Below are 14,657 nucleotides of genomic sequence, written 5' to 3' on the forward strand. Positions count from 1 at the left end.
AAGCCCACGTCTTACTAGACATAGACATAAGTTAGTTATTTCTGCATATCGTCTCCAAAGAGTTAAAAAATCTTGTATAACTATACCGCGAAAACCGTCCACATTCACGTTCGCGCTTGTGTTCACGGAGCTTCACGGCACCACGCTTCATGTTTGCGTGTCTCCGCACATACACACAACGCTTGGCTGAGGAGCAGTCGCGCACACAGTACCTTGTTGTTGGTGAGCCGGAACTGGCGCCGCGTGTAGTAGGGGCAGGACTCGCTCTCCTCGTACTCCACGGAGATGTGCTCGTACTGCACCGTGCCGTCGTCCCAGTACCGCGGGCACTTGCCCTCGCCCAACTGTACAGATTGTTATACACCAATTAAAAGGTAGTTGACTCATATCAAATTGAATATAAACAATATTAATTTCGCATAGTACATGGAGTAAGGGTCCCAAATATATCTATAGTCTATAGTAATTAATAAAAGTTAAGTATTTCTTATAAAACTTAATTTAAAATCCATGTATTTTTTCAAATTTTCCAAACGTCAAAAACGCTGTCGTCCATCTTGTGACGTCACAATGTTACTTGATGTACAAACGTCAAACTAATTATTAACTGATATTTTTGTCAAACGCTCCCTTTGTAAGGGATTTGTTATAGTGACGTCATAAAACAATTCTAATATAGACCATCGTGGCGTTTTGGCTCGTATTGTCAAAAACGTATTTAAAAATTAAGTCACGTCTCAAAAAAATAAAAAATCAATAAAAAAAATTCAACCTAAGAATACTATTCTTCTTAGGTTGAATTTTTTTTATTGATTTTTTATTTTTTTGAGACGTGACTTAATTTTTAAATACGTTTTTGAAATACGTTTATATAAGACCATTTAAAAGAAGTGTCAACTAGCCTATTATAATATTGACGGCCTCCGTCTCGCAGTGGCAGAGGATTTAAAAGGTCCTTTCGATCCCCACTTACCATCAGGTGAGATTGTAGTCAAGGGCTAACTTGTAAAGAATAAAAAAATGTTGAGAAATTACGAAGTTATGAGAAACATTAAGCGTAGCGTTGAGAACCCCCTTTTTTGTTGAAATCGGTTAAAAGAACCCTAAAATGAAAGATTACTTGTTTCACTAACTCTTACTGTTACCATACCTCGCTTAACATGACAATGGTGGACACGTTGTGTTCGGCGACCATTCTCCAGAAGTCCATGATGGTGTTGGGTAGAGGGTCCTGGGTGATGATGAAACCTTCCGTGTTATCGTACGCTGGAAATGAAACATTCATTTTAATGAACTTCATATATCAAATAAAAAAGATCCTTCAGTCGATGTAGTGTTTGTGTCTGTAAAATGCTTAACTCGACATTTGCTGATTGCCGCGAAATGCGATTGTCGGATATTTGAAACCTCCCGCGTAAACCGCCGCCGCCAAAAGGCGACCGTGGCGCTAATGTCGCATGAAAAAAAATAAGATGGCCGCCACACGCAAAAATAGCCGCGCCGCGCATTAAGAAAATATGCATATGCATACAGCGATGTATATATTTAAAGATATAACATTGTAATGTACAAGATGAAATATTATGAGGGTAAGCTTAAAACGAGTCCGAGAAGAACCATAATTGTTTACTTATCAATTACAACGTTTTAAGTGGCACAACCGACTTTTAAAACCTTGTAGTACTCAGCTTAATGCACGATTTTCCGAAAACAATTGTAATTAATCTGCTTACTTTAGCCCCCATAAACGTGAAGCCGCTGGATGGTTGACGTTCATCAGCTGTTAATGATGATAATGATGATGATGATATGATGATGATGATGATGATGATGATGATGATGATGATGATGATGATGATGATGATGATGATGGTGATGGCGGTGGTGGCGGTGGTGGCGGTGGTGGCGGTGGTGGCGGTTGTGGCGGTGGTGGTGGTGGTGGTGCTGATGATGATGACGATGATGATGATGATGATGATGATGATGATGATGATGATGAGGCGGCGGTGGTGGTGGTGGTGGTGGTGGTGGTGGTGGTGGTGGTGGTGGTGGTGGTGGTGGTGGTGGTGATGATGATGATGATGATGATGATGATGATGATGATGATGATGATGATGATGATGGTGCCGATGATGGTGATGGTGATGGTGATGGTGATGGTGATGGCGATGGGGATGACGATGACGATGACGATGACGATGACGACAACGACGATGATGACGATGATGATGATGACGAACGTACCCTCAATGAAGGAGGCGTTGATGTACGTGGAGTAGTCCCTGCCGGGCACGGGCGCCAGGATGACGCGGTTGCGGTCGTAGGGCAGGCAGTCGGCGCTGCGGTTGCGCGCGCGCAGCTCGTCGGCGCCGCCGGCCGCGCACGACTTCACAGGCTCCGCGACCGGTGGGTCCATCATTTTCTGCATTTAACACATTTTTGGAAATTATTTTTACAACGCATGCAGGAAAATGCATGTTTTTCAAGGTTCAAGATAACCACAAAAGTAGATTGCAAAATTAGTAATTGTTTGCTTTAGCTCAACCCAGTCTTGTCTGCCTTATTATTAGTGTTTTTCAGGACAGACTCGAGATAACTAAAATAGTCACCTGTACATTTAACAGCGGGTTGACTAATGCTAAAATAATAAGCTATATAATGACATAAGTTATTTATGAATGAACGAATGAAATATGCTTTACTGTACACCAAAAAATAACAAGCAAGAAATTAACTTAAAAACTAATGCACAATTGGCGGCCTTATTGCTAATGAGCGATATATGTTTATATCCAAAACAAACATTTTGTTAAATATTACGGTATGACGATATATAGCCCTCTTCGTTTTTGTCCACTTTGCTAACAAAAACCAATTCCTATAATTGTTTTTCCCATCCCAAATAGTTTGAATTAATCAACAGACAAATAATTAATTAAAATGTCCAAAATCAAAATTTTAGCTTCATCTAATTTTTTGTAAATGAAGATGCGATATATCATGCGACGAGAGACGGACTAAATCGACCAATACCGACGGCATTGAAAAGACCGCTCTCTGTCATTTGTTGCATTGGGCCTAAAGAGAGTGTGAAATTACAATTCTGCCGCTATTAGTAGACAAATGCCTTTTTTTCGTGACGAATGTCGTCGACGCACGACTAGACCTACATATAACAAAGGCCTACCTCAAACTCATGTTCCATGAGGCACTTATCAGCCCCCTCGGGCGTATTCCTCAGCCGGTCGATTGCACTCTTGAGCCTAGAGGCGGGAATCTCCGTGTCGCCGTAGTGTGCGTACTCCACCAGCGCACGGTACACGAAAACGTATTGTTTCTGCACAAAAAAAGACCATTATTAGCTACTTTTGTTCGCGCAAGCAAGATTTTCACGTGCTTCAGATAATTCATTCGGCCAAGTCGTGTAGCCGGCAAATCCTGGCGCCTCGGATGCAAAATTGGGCTTCTGGTCAGTGAACTCATCTGGAATCCTTTGCGGATCAGGATGTGGAAAGGATGTGACATGGTGAAAAGAGGAAAACATCACATTAACCACGCTCTGCTACCAAAATTAATTTAAAACCTCTATACGCCTATACATTTTAAAACTTTTTGACCATTTACTTTTCTTCCCTATGTGTAAAAACTTGTGCCAGAAACACCTCTAGCTCCATTCTCACGCACCTCTACCGTCATACCCCCTGCACTGTCAATGTCCCGCGCGGTTGAGGACTCAGGTTGAGGGTTCTTCTCAAGCCTTCAACATCTAGCGAGCAGAGCACCTGTGGCTAAATATTTGTGCCAGAAACATCCCTAGTTGACTCTGCCGTTACCCAGTGGCGTGCATTTCATAGATGCAATAATGCGCTGCCTACCCTGAGGACTCGTCACAAACCAGAATTAAAGAAGGAATTTTTCACATGGTATAATTTGTTCGTATAATGCATACCCTAGAGAGGCGTGATAGCCCAGTGGATATGACCTCTGCCTCCGATTCCGGAGGGTGTGGGTTAGAATCCGGTCCGGGGCATGCACCTCCAACTTTTCAGTTGTGTGCATTTTAAGAAATTAAATATCACATGTCTCAATCGGTGAAGGAAAACATCGTGAGGAAACCTGCATACCAGAGAATTATCTTAATTCTCTGCGTGTGTGAAGTCTGCCAATCCGCATTGGGCCAGCGTGGTGGACTGTTGGCCTAACCTCTCTTATTCTGAGAGGAGACTCGAGCTCACAAGTGAGCCGAATATGGGTTGATGACGACGATACCCTAGTTAAAAAGATTGTGTACCCCTTGCACTCATGTACAACGCGGTCAAAGACTCAAAACCGTGGTTCTTCTCAAGCCTTCAGTACCTGCGATTGCACGAGGAAGTTCCTCTGGCGCCGCAGCTCGGCGACGGTGTTGAACACAGCCGCCAGCCCGGTGGCCCGCAGTTGTTCCAGCAGGCAGTCCAGCGCGACCAGCGTGCCCGTCCTGCCGACGCCGGCCGAGCAGTGCACCACCACCGGCCGCCCCACCATGTTGGACCACGCCTCGTTCACCCTCTGGACACAAACATAGCAAATTAGTATTGCGAAAATTGAAGCACATCAACAGTAACGCACACGTTGCGTCACATCACTGAACTGATAGAATAAGTGCTATTTCAGACTAGCGTTTTTTTTTCCTAAGAGTTTCTGTTTACGCGTCGACGCTACATTTCTCTTTATAAAACCTGGCGCTATACTATTTATTCCAGCGTATATATGCTCAAATCGATAGATCGATCGATGATATATGATTGATATGATTGTAAGTCAGTATCGACATGGGCAATAGACTAGACGACGCGCTTATTTGAGTTAAAAAGCACATCAATGCTTGTACAAGTTGCACGTCTGGCAAAAGGCGCGCGTATACGCGCTTCCAACGAGCTTGTTCAATGGTATCAAACGCTAATCCGAACCCACTCTAAGGATCCACTCCTTAGAGTGGGTTCGGATTAGCGTTTGATAAGGTCGAATGAATTTAATAACTCGACTGTGTGAGTTTTTATTTCTCTCCGTCTGTAGTTTGGCGTTAGACAAAAAGAGGTACAGACTAATTGGAGATTCACACACTACTACTATTATATAGCTGAAGAGTTTGTTTATTTGTTTGTTTGCTTGAACGCTCTAATCTTAGGAACTACTGGTCCGATATGAAAAATTCTTTCAGTGTTAGATAGTCCATTTATCGAGGAACTATATAATATATTATTCCCGTATTCCTACGGGAACGGGAACCACGGCAACAGCTAGTCGAGTTATAAAAACATAATTACAGAATAGCGTTACCAGCCAAACAAGTATTGCAGATAAACGGGACGAGTCACTTGACCCATGAATGAATGAATGAATGTCAGCAGAGCCTCGACTCCGTAGTTACCTTGATGACTGAATGAATGGATGAATGAATGAATGATTGAATGAATGAATGAATGTCAGCAGAGCCTCGACTCCGCAGTTACCTTGATGAACTTGAGTATGGAGTGCGGATGCTCCGGCGCCGCGAAGTCCTTCCACATGAGGAAGTGGTACTGGCGCACCAGCCGCGTCTCGCACTTGGCGTCGCGCGGGGACGTGGGCGCGCTCGCGTCGCTCATGCCGCAGTCTACAGTGGAAAATTAAAAATCCATCATCATCAATAACAAGCCATACATGGGTATACTAGCGGACGCCCGGGACTTCGTCTGCGTGTAATTTAGTTTTTCCCAAATCCCTCGGGAACCATGGATTTTTCCAGGATATATATATATATTTAGTAGCCTATGTGGTTATCCATGCTACAATATATCTCAATACCAAATTTCAGCTAATTCGGTTAAGTAGTCGAGGCGTGAAAGAGTAACAAACATTGAGATTGATTGAAAGAATGAGAGAGGTTAGGCCAACAGTCCACCACGCTGGTCCAATGCGGATTGGCAGACTTCACACACGCAGAGAATTAGGAAAAAATTCTCAGGTATGCAGGTTTCCTCACTATGTTTTTCCTTCACCGGTTGAAACACGTGATGTTTAATTTCTTAAAATGCACACAACTGAAAAGTTTGAGGAACATGCCTTCGAAGGTAAGCCCCCCAAATCGAAGGCAGAGGTCATTTATCCACTGGGCTATCACGGCTCTTCAGAAGAACTTTACAGTAATTGAATTGAAATTGTAATAAAGTAATTATCGTATAAGAATTACATTCTAAGTTAGGTATGAATGCAGAACTAACCTCCATTCCGCTTAGCAATTCCGTTGTTTTCAACAATAGGTTGTCCGTCAGAGTTTAGGGGCTGCTTCGATATCTTCAGCTCTCTCACAATATAATCTGAATATCTGCAACAAGGTATATATATATATGATGAATAGTTTATCCTATAGTCCTATAGTGCGTTTGCGATGTTTATGCATCTAGTAATTTGACATGACATTAATATTATTGTGGATATAAGAATAAACAATTTCTGCTACAATTGTCGGGATATCCAATAAGAGAGACGAATATCTTAGCATTCCATAGATTTAACGTGAAGGTGCCGGATCTATAACGTGGTAGAGAAAAACTCCGAGAAGAGTCCTGGACTTGTGACTACAGGATGTAGGGTTAAGGAATTCCTTGACGAGCGATCAACACTCCCCGTTCTCTGCTCGTGTTGCTCTCCCTACCTAGCCAAATTTTAAGTAGGTAGGTAAGATCCTATTAGAGCAGCTTTGTATACTCGTTCTAATATATAAAAGAAAGTCGTGTTAGTTACTCCACTTATAACTCAAGAACGGCTGAACCGATTTAGCTGAAAATTGGCAGGGAGGTAGTTTAGAGCCAGGAGAAGGACATTATTATAGGATACTTTTTATAAAAAAAAAGTCTGGTTTTCCTTCCTGACGCTATAACTCCAGAACGCACGAACCGATTTCCACGGTTATGCATTCGTTGAAAAGGTCTCGGGCTCCGTGAGGTTTATAGCAATGAAAATTCAGGAAAAAATTCAACGTAGGGTATTGGTAAGGTAAGGGTAGTTTAGGGGTAGGGTAGGGGTATGGTAGGGGTAGGGTAGGGGTAGGGGTAGGGTAGGGTTGGGGTAGGGTAGGGGTAGGGTAGAGGTAGTTGAAAGTTTTCATCGAGTCTCAAGCGGACGAAAACGCGGGCGTCCGCTAGTACATTAAAAAAAAATTGTCAACTACCCAATTCCAACTCACCGTTTCTCAGACACATGGTGCACGGTGATGTTGCCGAAGGCGCGCACGCCCCTCACATCATCAGGCCAGTACTTGCTGCACTTCACCTTGGAGTACTCCTCGAGGTTGGTCAGCATCACGATCAGCTCCAGCCCGTGCTCCCAGATCATGCGCCAGAAGTCGTTCACCGTGGTGTCTGTCGGACCTTGGGCGCAGATGAATTGCTTGCGTTCCTGGAGAGACCATCGGCAAATGCTCATCACACTTATATTATAAATGAGAAAATGTGTGTTCAAGGCAAAGAAAGGCGCGTATTAATGAATTGCCACGAAAAAATAAATTACGGAGCGAGCGTAAATTTAACTGGCCAAAGTCAAATTTAAAAATGCACAGTACTGGTCCGCACAAAATGTGCATAAAAATATATAATAAATTACCGCAAAACATTAAGAAAAAGGAAAAAATTAATGAGTTTTTATAAACATTAAAAAACTTTTTGCTTGAAAAAGTATATTATAAAATTAATGATTTTTTCACCGAAAAACAATAAATCCGCCTCTCTACTTATCTTATGTTATGTTAAGTTAAGATTTACTTTGTAGTTACAACACCCTCACAGGGTTCCATTTGTAATAATTATGACATTTTTATTTATGACATGTGGAAATGTAACTTAAATGAATAAATAAATAAATAATGGTTTTTACTCAACCCTAAAGAAAGTACAAAAGTGTTGAGCCTCACTGTATGTATAAATATAACAATAATCATCTCAACTACAGTTCAAGTTACTTGAGATCATGGGCGTAGCCAGGATTGTATCTGAGGGGGGGGGGGGGGGGGGGGGCCCGCGCAAAATAATACTTAAATTGAGTATCTCGCCAATTGAAACTGTCCGACCAAACCAGTTTTTCCGGCCGAAACCGTATTTCAGCTTCAGCCTGTTTCGAATGCGACCGGTTATCAGCCGAAACGATTATTTTTTAAGTAACCAACCGCTAAGTTACCTCGCTACGCCCATGTAGCGTGCCAGTCGTTCCTAACTCGTCTTTACCAACGCTCGTGTTCTAGTTTATTTATTACTAGCGGACGCCCGCGACTTCGTCCGCGTGAAAGTAGATGTAAACTTTTAACTACCCTTACCCTGCCCCTACTCTACTCCTTCCCAACCCTACCCTACCCTTCCCCTACCCTAGTCCCTACCCCTACCCCTACCCTACCCATTAAGGCTGCACACTCGACACGCGAAGCTTAAAAAATGGAGTAACTTCACCCGTTTCCCAACATTTCCCTTCACTGCTCTGCTCCTATTGATCGTAGCGTGATGAAAAGTATACTATAACCTGCCTAGGAGAATGAAGAATAATTGTACCAAGTTTCGTTAAAATCCGTCGAGTAGTTTTTGTTTCTATAAAGAACATACAGACAGACAGACAGACAGACAAAAATTTTACTGATTACATTTTTGGCATCAGTATCGACCACTAATCACCCCCTGATAGTTATTTTGGAAATATATTTCATGTACAGAATTGACCTCTCTACAGATTTATTATAAGTATAGATAACCAGTCCGCTAAGTTAAGGCATTTTATGTATCTTAAAGTTATATATTATTCGGTGTTAATAAACAATAATTAGTTCATCTACTTGGTTTATTATTGGATTCCTGACAGAGACACGCATTAACCTTCAGTAGCCTATTTACCAATCAATCATTTGCTACGTAACTAAAACCCACAATTCGGTAACATTCCACAGCCCATGCTTGAGATCATAATTGTTATGTTTATAGTTGTCTATATTAAGGTCTATATTGTAGAATGTCTTAGGGTCCTTAGTGTGTATGTTTATTACTCCATCACGACTTTAAATAATTATAACACTATTGTTCACATTGCAGTAATTTTAGTTGGGCGCTGATATATCAGGGAGATGAAAAAATTTCAAGATATTTTGGACACAAATATGGTTTATTTACGGAAATCCTGGTAATATATTGAAAAAAAAAATATTTAAAAATCGGTCCATAAATGACGGAATTATCAAATATAAAAAAAACATACATACAGCCGAACGTAGAACCTTCTCCTTTTTGGAAGTCGGTTAAAAATAGGATGTGATGTGGTAAACAATATAAAATATTTTGTTCGAACTGAATCGCACTTTATTGTATAGTAGGAGTTACTATTTTCTGTGCTCAAGGTCAAATTTATTGAGACATTGCAAGCTCACATCAATGAAGGATTTGCACATCGATCACAATATTTACTACAAGTAAACAAAAATAGCATTCCAAAGCGTAGATGAAAGAAATTACATCAGCATGCGATACCTGATTAAGCTCCAAAAGGTCCTTTAGTAAGCAACAGGACAGACAAACACACAAGTTAGAGAGGGGATACACGCATAAACAAACAAGAGAGGAAACATTGCGAGTGAAATAAATAAAGATTTTTGCACACTTAAAACAACATATAGACGTATGTTACCAAGACAATTCTCTTTCTACGATCGCAAGCGCTTTGAAAATTAAATAATGTATGGGAATGACATTTGTTAAAAACAGATCACATGTTTTAGTTTTCGAAGCGTTAGCATTTGTAGAAAGAGAACCAACTTTTTCTAAATTCGGCGCTACCATATAGCCCAGGATTAGTGGAACATTTTTCCAGTTGATTACTATTAAGTTAACTTTATTGTAATCTATATATATAAAAGAAAGACGGCTTTGTTACAACACTTATAACTCGAGATCTGCTGGACCGATTTTCATGGTGTTTGGTTCGTTAGATTTGTCTCTGCCAAGAATAGCAGAATAGCAGAATACATCTTAAAAACAAAGAAAACTCGACGAATAATTATGAATAATGAATAATTTTCCTTATTTCATTGTTTAGTACCTGTCAAATATTTGTTTGTGTCCATCCTGTCAAATACTGTAATGATTGACATTTATACGTGCGTTCAGAAATACTGACAAATGATTAACATTTACGCGTGCGTTCATTAATTTATTTTGTGTAAATTAAAGTTTCTATTTCCGATTTTTAGGGTACGGGTAGAGTAGGGGTAGGGTAGGGTAGAAGTAGGATAGTGTAGGGTAGGGATAGGGAAGAAGTGCACATAAGTCAAAGCGAAACTTGACCGGGTCCGCTAGTCAATTATAAAAACGTTCCACGGATCCTGGGCTATAACTGGGATATAACTTCAAACATTTGATCAATGAATAAACGTGTCTGGCACGGAACTTTATTAAAAAAAGTACAATTTATACTGTGGTCCTTCGTAATGCTAATACTGCACAGTACAGCTTTACAAGTACTATATTTTTACTTTGTTTGCAAAAAAAATGTCCGGTCTAGATCTCGAGATAGTCATTCTATGTGATTCTCTGATTTCTATATCAATCTACCTAATACCTAATGTCAATATACCTAAATGTATGCAAAATTAAAGTTTTATTACTAACATTTCATCGCTGACTAGACTCATTCAAATATAAACCGTAATTCTTACGCGTTAAAGTTTAATTTAGCAAAATATCGAGAAAAACAATATATCGAGTAATTTAGGTCCCTCTGACTTCTGCAGATAGTAATGAAACGGGTAAAAACTATCCCAAACGGCGTCTGAGTGAAGTCTAGAAGGTGCAGAACCTAGGATTGAATAGGGTTTACTTGTGGTATTTCTACTCAGACCAATTATAGAAGGACCTGTATCGCACTCATAGTGACAAACAAAATTGTCTGTCATTTTCTGAAAAAAAAAACGAGCTTAGATTTTGTATACACCTTATACTAAACTAGAAGTTTTTGTCCGTTTTTTCACAATTCAATTACACAAAAAGGTGTTTTTACGGAGCTCTTTAACTGACGAACACGATTACAACTATTTAACATCGATTCTATAGAGACAGTTTTTATAATCGCATTAGATCGTTGATGATACACTTTGACAGAAAAGTAACGTCTAGCGAGGCAGGTCCTATACAATAATCGGTCTGAGTATTTCTACCATACCATATATGGTCATACCTTGTAGCCCATGACGTAGTTGGCGTTGATGTAGTCGGAGCCAGTGATGCCGTCAATCTGCGAGAGCTTCACGCGGGTTTGGTCGTACGCCTTGATGTCCGGGTAGCGGTTCTTGGGTTGGTTCTCGCGCGCCTCGGACGCGTGCGTCGTGCGGTCCGGGAAGCAGTCCGGGAGCATCTGTAACAACTTGCGTTTTGCGCTACTTGTTTAATAACTTAAAAACATTGGAGACGAATTATCTTAGCATTCCATGGATTCACCGTATCGGGCCATCGTGTGGCAGGGATAACCCCCGAGCAGTTACCCGGACTTGTAACTGATGGTGTAGGGTTAAGGACGTCCTTGACACTTAAGTAAAACTTCTCTTTTCTGCTCGTGCCTAGCCAAATTTGGTAAGATCCTACTGGATACCTACTTGGATACCTATTCTTATATAGAACTGGCTGTCCTTATAGTGCTTCTTGTTTAATAACTTAAAAACATTACGAGACGAAATATCTTAGCATTCTATGGATTCAGGTCTGCTTATATCTACAGACACAATGCATCACAGACAAGTAGCGTGGCAAACACCCACTGACACCGTCTATTCACATGATGGTGAAGGGTTAAGGACGTCCGTGACAGTTAAGTAACACACCCCTTCTCCGCTCGTGTTGTTCTCCCTGCCAAGCCAAATTTGGTAAGACTACTGGAGCAGCTTTGAATACCCTTTCTAATATACAACTTGCTACTGTTCTAGTGACAAGGTCTTTAAGCAAGTTATAGAAAGATTTTGATTTTAATCCTCTAGCACCTGCTTCTACGAGGGAGGTACAAACTGACCACCTAGCGATTTTTAGTTTTATAGTTTCACAAGAGGAAAGATTTGTTGAGCTATTCAGGGTTTACACAGGCAATCATGCCATTTATCAATACAGCTTGGCAACAGTAATTGGTGGATTATAAGGTGAGCTGCCTCGAGTAAACTGATAATGATAAAAATTGATTTTTACATTATATAGGCCAGCGCTTGCCTAAGAAAATGTCTATTCACTCTTGACTTGAATATACCCATGTTGTGGTAATACAGAAGGGTATTTCATATCTTCTGCCTGGCAGTTTATTAATTGTTATTATCAGACTTCATATTTACTTCAAATTCTTTCTGGAATCCATAGTCAGAGTCGGCTTGTCTCTCTGCGTATGCGGCGGCCAGATCTTCTTTAGCGATGGGCGGCATGTCCGGAGGCGCCGCACTCAGCAACTGTTGCCTGCCGCCTATGTGACCCACTACGTATCTGGAAACAAAATAATAGGCTAGTTGACACTTTTTTTTTCATTCTTTACAAGTTAGCCCTTGACTACAAACTCACCTGATGGTAAGTGATGATGCTATCTAATATGAAAGCGGACTAAATAGGAGGATAATGAAAATCCACATCCCTTTCGATTTCAACACGACATCGTACCGGAAATCGCTTGGCGGTAAGTCTTTGTCGGTAGGATGCCCACCAGCCAGACCTGGACCAATTAAGAAATCCTCAATCGGTCCAACCGGGGATCGAACCCAGGAACCCCATCTTGTAAATCCACCGCGCATACCACTGCGCCACGGAGGCCGTAAAATGTTCTTAAATTAAATGGTCTTATATTGTTCATTATCGTTCTAGTAGATAGAAATGATTTTTTCATATTTTTTGAGACGTGTTAAAAACTAAAATTACATAATAACTTTAGTTTTTAAATATGTTTTAACAATACTAGCCAAAACGCCTGTCGGCCATGACAGCATATTTCAACTGTTTCATGACGTCACTATAATAAATCCCATACAAACGGAACGTTTGACAAAAATATTAGTCAACAATTTGACGTATAGTACATCAAGTGTGTGTACACGTATAGTACATACTAATATTACACAGCTGAAGATTTTGTTTGTTTGGTTGAACGCGCTAATCTCAGAAACTACTGGTCCGATTTGAAAAATTCTTGCAGTGTTAGATAGAGCATTTATCGAGGAAGGCTAGAAGCTATACATTTCCCTGTATTCCTACGGAAATTGAAACCACGCGAGTGAAACCGCGCAGCGTCAGTTAGTTTACTATATTGGAAATCCCTTCTAGAAATCCTGACAATAGCTTGTGGATAAATTCGCAGATGCGCACAACAGTTATCTTTCTTGATCAGGCGTTCGTATATACAATGAATATAGGTTTATGACGTAAATACAAGAAGATAACGGTTTGTCATATCGTAGGTCAGAGGTGACAAGATTTTAGTTTTTTACCCGACAGCAACAAGGGTTATGTTTTTCGCGCGTCATTATCAGCGCATATTCAGCTCACTGCTGAGCTCGAGTCTCCTTTCAGAAAGAGAGAGATAAGGCCAATAGTCCACCACGCTGGCCCAATGCGGATTGGCAGACTTCACACACGCAGAGAATTAAGGAAATTTCCAGATATGCAGGTTTCCTCACGATGTTTTTCCTTCACCGTTTGAGACGCGTGATATTGAATTTCTTAAAATGCACACATGCAATGTATGCATTCCCCGGACCGGTTTCGAACCTACGCCCTCCAGAATCGGAGGCAGAGGTCATATCTATTGGGCTACATGGCTCTATGATGAGTGGCTATATGTGGTTTGTGATGCGCTATGGTTAGGCTTAATTTAAATATGTTGTTGTATAATAATAAATACATAAAAATAATTACCAATAAAAAAATACTCCATCTTGTTTCTTTAGTTATTGGGAACAGTTTTTAAAATATTCAAAAACAGAAGACGCCATTATTCTTGAATAAAATTGAAAGTTACTGATGCGATGTTTCGTGTCGTACTAACTCGAGAATGTATTCGTTTCTGAATTTTGTATTTGGAGCGTGTACGACACCGTCGTGTTCTGTACGCTCTATCTGTTTAATCTGTGGTTATGATAGAAAGAATCTCTGACTTACTCATAGTAATATTTTACATTTTTGTTCTTTGTTCGTTTCCATTATTTGTATAGTAAGAAACCAATTAAAAACTAATTAAAAATTTTCTTCATCTAAAGTCCTAAACGTAGACATTGTAAAACTAATGTGACAAAAATTGACTACTACTAATGTAAGCGGGGTTCAGACTTTGATTGACAAAAAGTTGCGGCGCCGGTGCGGCTGCGGTGCGGTTGCGGTGCAGGAGCGGCGCGTCTTGTACATTTTCTCTAAAAGTGCCGGTTTATGTAATAAAAAAAACAAGCAACAATTTCTAGTAAAGTCACTTTTCATTTATAAGTATTAATAACTACTAGCGGACCCGGTCAAGCTTCTATTTGACTTATCCCTTCTCTTCTTCCCTATTCCTACTCTACACTACCCTTCTAGGGTAGGGGTAGGCTACCCTTGCGAAACTTTAATTTTTTTTTTATTCCTAACAAGTTAGCCCCTTGACTACAATCTCACTGCATG

At 40.5% G+C, this 14,657-nt stretch overlaps 1 protein-coding gene across 1 annotated transcript in view; it reads right to left on the bottom strand.

Annotated features, from left to right (window-relative positions):
• LOC112048240 (tyrosine-protein phosphatase 69D) overlaps positions 1-14,657 on the bottom strand; it is a 45,491-nt gene that overhangs the window by 13,437 nt on the left and 17,397 nt on the right. The window contains exons 13-22 of the mRNA XM_052889430.1: positions 12,359-12,532; positions 11,224-11,409; positions 7,208-7,419; positions 6,243-6,346; positions 5,493-5,635; positions 4,357-4,548; positions 3,188-3,337; positions 2,245-2,422; positions 1,151-1,266; positions 213-344 (exon numbers count right to left, since the gene is read on the bottom strand). Coding sequence (XP_052745390.1) covers positions 213-344; positions 1,151-1,266; positions 2,245-2,422; positions 3,188-3,337; positions 4,357-4,548; positions 5,493-5,635; positions 6,243-6,346; positions 7,208-7,419; positions 11,224-11,409; positions 12,359-12,532 — 1,587 coding nt within the window. The remainder of the gene's footprint in view (positions 1-212; positions 345-1,150; positions 1,267-2,244; positions 2,423-3,187; positions 3,338-4,356; positions 4,549-5,492; positions 5,636-6,242; positions 6,347-7,207; positions 7,420-11,223; positions 11,410-12,358; positions 12,533-14,657) is intronic.

The sequence above is a fragment of the Bicyclus anynana genome, chromosome 25 (assembly GCF_947172395.1).
Source record: "Bicyclus anynana chromosome 25, ilBicAnyn1.1, whole genome shotgun sequence".
Taxonomy (NCBI): domain Eukaryota; kingdom Metazoa; phylum Arthropoda; class Insecta; order Lepidoptera; family Nymphalidae; genus Bicyclus; species Bicyclus anynana.